General features: G+C 36.1%; 1 protein-coding gene across 1 annotated transcript in view; it reads right to left on the bottom strand.

Annotated features, from left to right (window-relative positions):
• LOC114061023 (MICOS complex subunit Mic19-like) overlaps window positions 1–85 on the bottom strand; it is a 53,242-nt gene extending 53,157 nt beyond the window's left edge. Inside the window, exon 1 of the mRNA XM_027891005.1 lies at window positions 62–85. Within this exon, the coding sequence (XP_027746806.1) occupies window positions 62–85 (24 nt within the window). The remainder of the gene's footprint in view (window positions 1–61) is intronic.
• Between the last annotated feature and the right edge of the window lie 1,040 nt (window positions 86–1,125).

The following is a 1,125-nucleotide window of genomic DNA, read 5'->3' on the forward strand; positions in this document are numbered from 1 at the left end:
AACAGCCAAGGAATACAATTAAAACTTAGGATTTTTAGTTGTCCCTTCCACAGCTACTCACCTTTACTTCTATATCCTGAAGCATGTAAAAAAAAAAAAAAAACCATGTAAAATTTAAAATTAACAGAAAGACCCCAAAACGTGCACGTCATCACCTGTCATCCAGAAAAATGGAGTTTTTAATGAAACTTCAGCAAAAACAGCCCAAAAAAGCACAGCCAAATTTTTATTTTTATTATTTCTTGAATATAAATATAAATATTTTTTTGTTTTTTCGTGGGTGAACCAAACCTTGTCCAAACCAAAGCAGCCACCCCACGTTCATCAGAGGGTGATGCCCCACTACCAATTAATCAGCCTGGACTCACTAATTAAATCTTTTCCAAAGCTGATTAAACTGAACATTCCACAGAGCGCTAAATTTATATATATATATATATTTATAAACATGCAAGATATTATGAGCAGGGGAAGGTAAATAGTGTTTATTCCAAGGGTGTCCATCCCAGTGCAAGATTTAGCCCTGGAAAAGTTTAATTTGCCCTGGAAGGTTTGTTAAGTTTTTTTAGGTTGGTTTTTTTTGGGGGGGTTCAGTTCCCTGCCCCCTCAGGATAACCAGTGATCAAACCAGCTGGATTTTACTGCACTAAATAGTCATGCTGCTTATTGTTCTGTCAGTGATAGGGGAGAAATATTAATACTAAATAATCTATTTATCCAAAGGTTTGGGTCCCTACACTGTGAAAGTAACTGGAAGGTTGGGTAGGTAGGTAAGAAACTCAGAAAAAAAGAAAAAAAAAGGAGTCTCTTCCACCCCTGCCACTCGCACAGTAACTCAGACACAGCAAAGTTCAGATAAATAAGTAATAAATAAAATTATTCATTTATACAGGGGACTATAAATATGCCAATAGAAGGGAATTCAGTGCCAAAAGAAAAAAAACCTGGAAAGTAATGTTATATTTATGGGGCCAACATCTACAAATCCTGGTGAATATCAACGAGCTGGGAGAAAATAATTAAGAGTGGCCAGGTATTCAATTAGCCCAACGCTGCTGTTTAGGTGTAAATGAGATAGTGGGACAGGTTTGTTGCTTCTTCACAACGAAATTCTGTCTAAAAAAA

This window comes from Empidonax traillii, unplaced genomic scaffold (genome assembly GCF_003031625.1).
Source record: "Empidonax traillii isolate 1590-97213 ecotype Southwest subspecies unplaced genomic scaffold, ASM303162v1 scaffold306:size632451, whole genome shotgun sequence".
NCBI lineage: Eukaryota > Metazoa > Chordata > Aves > Passeriformes > Tyrannidae > Empidonax > Empidonax traillii.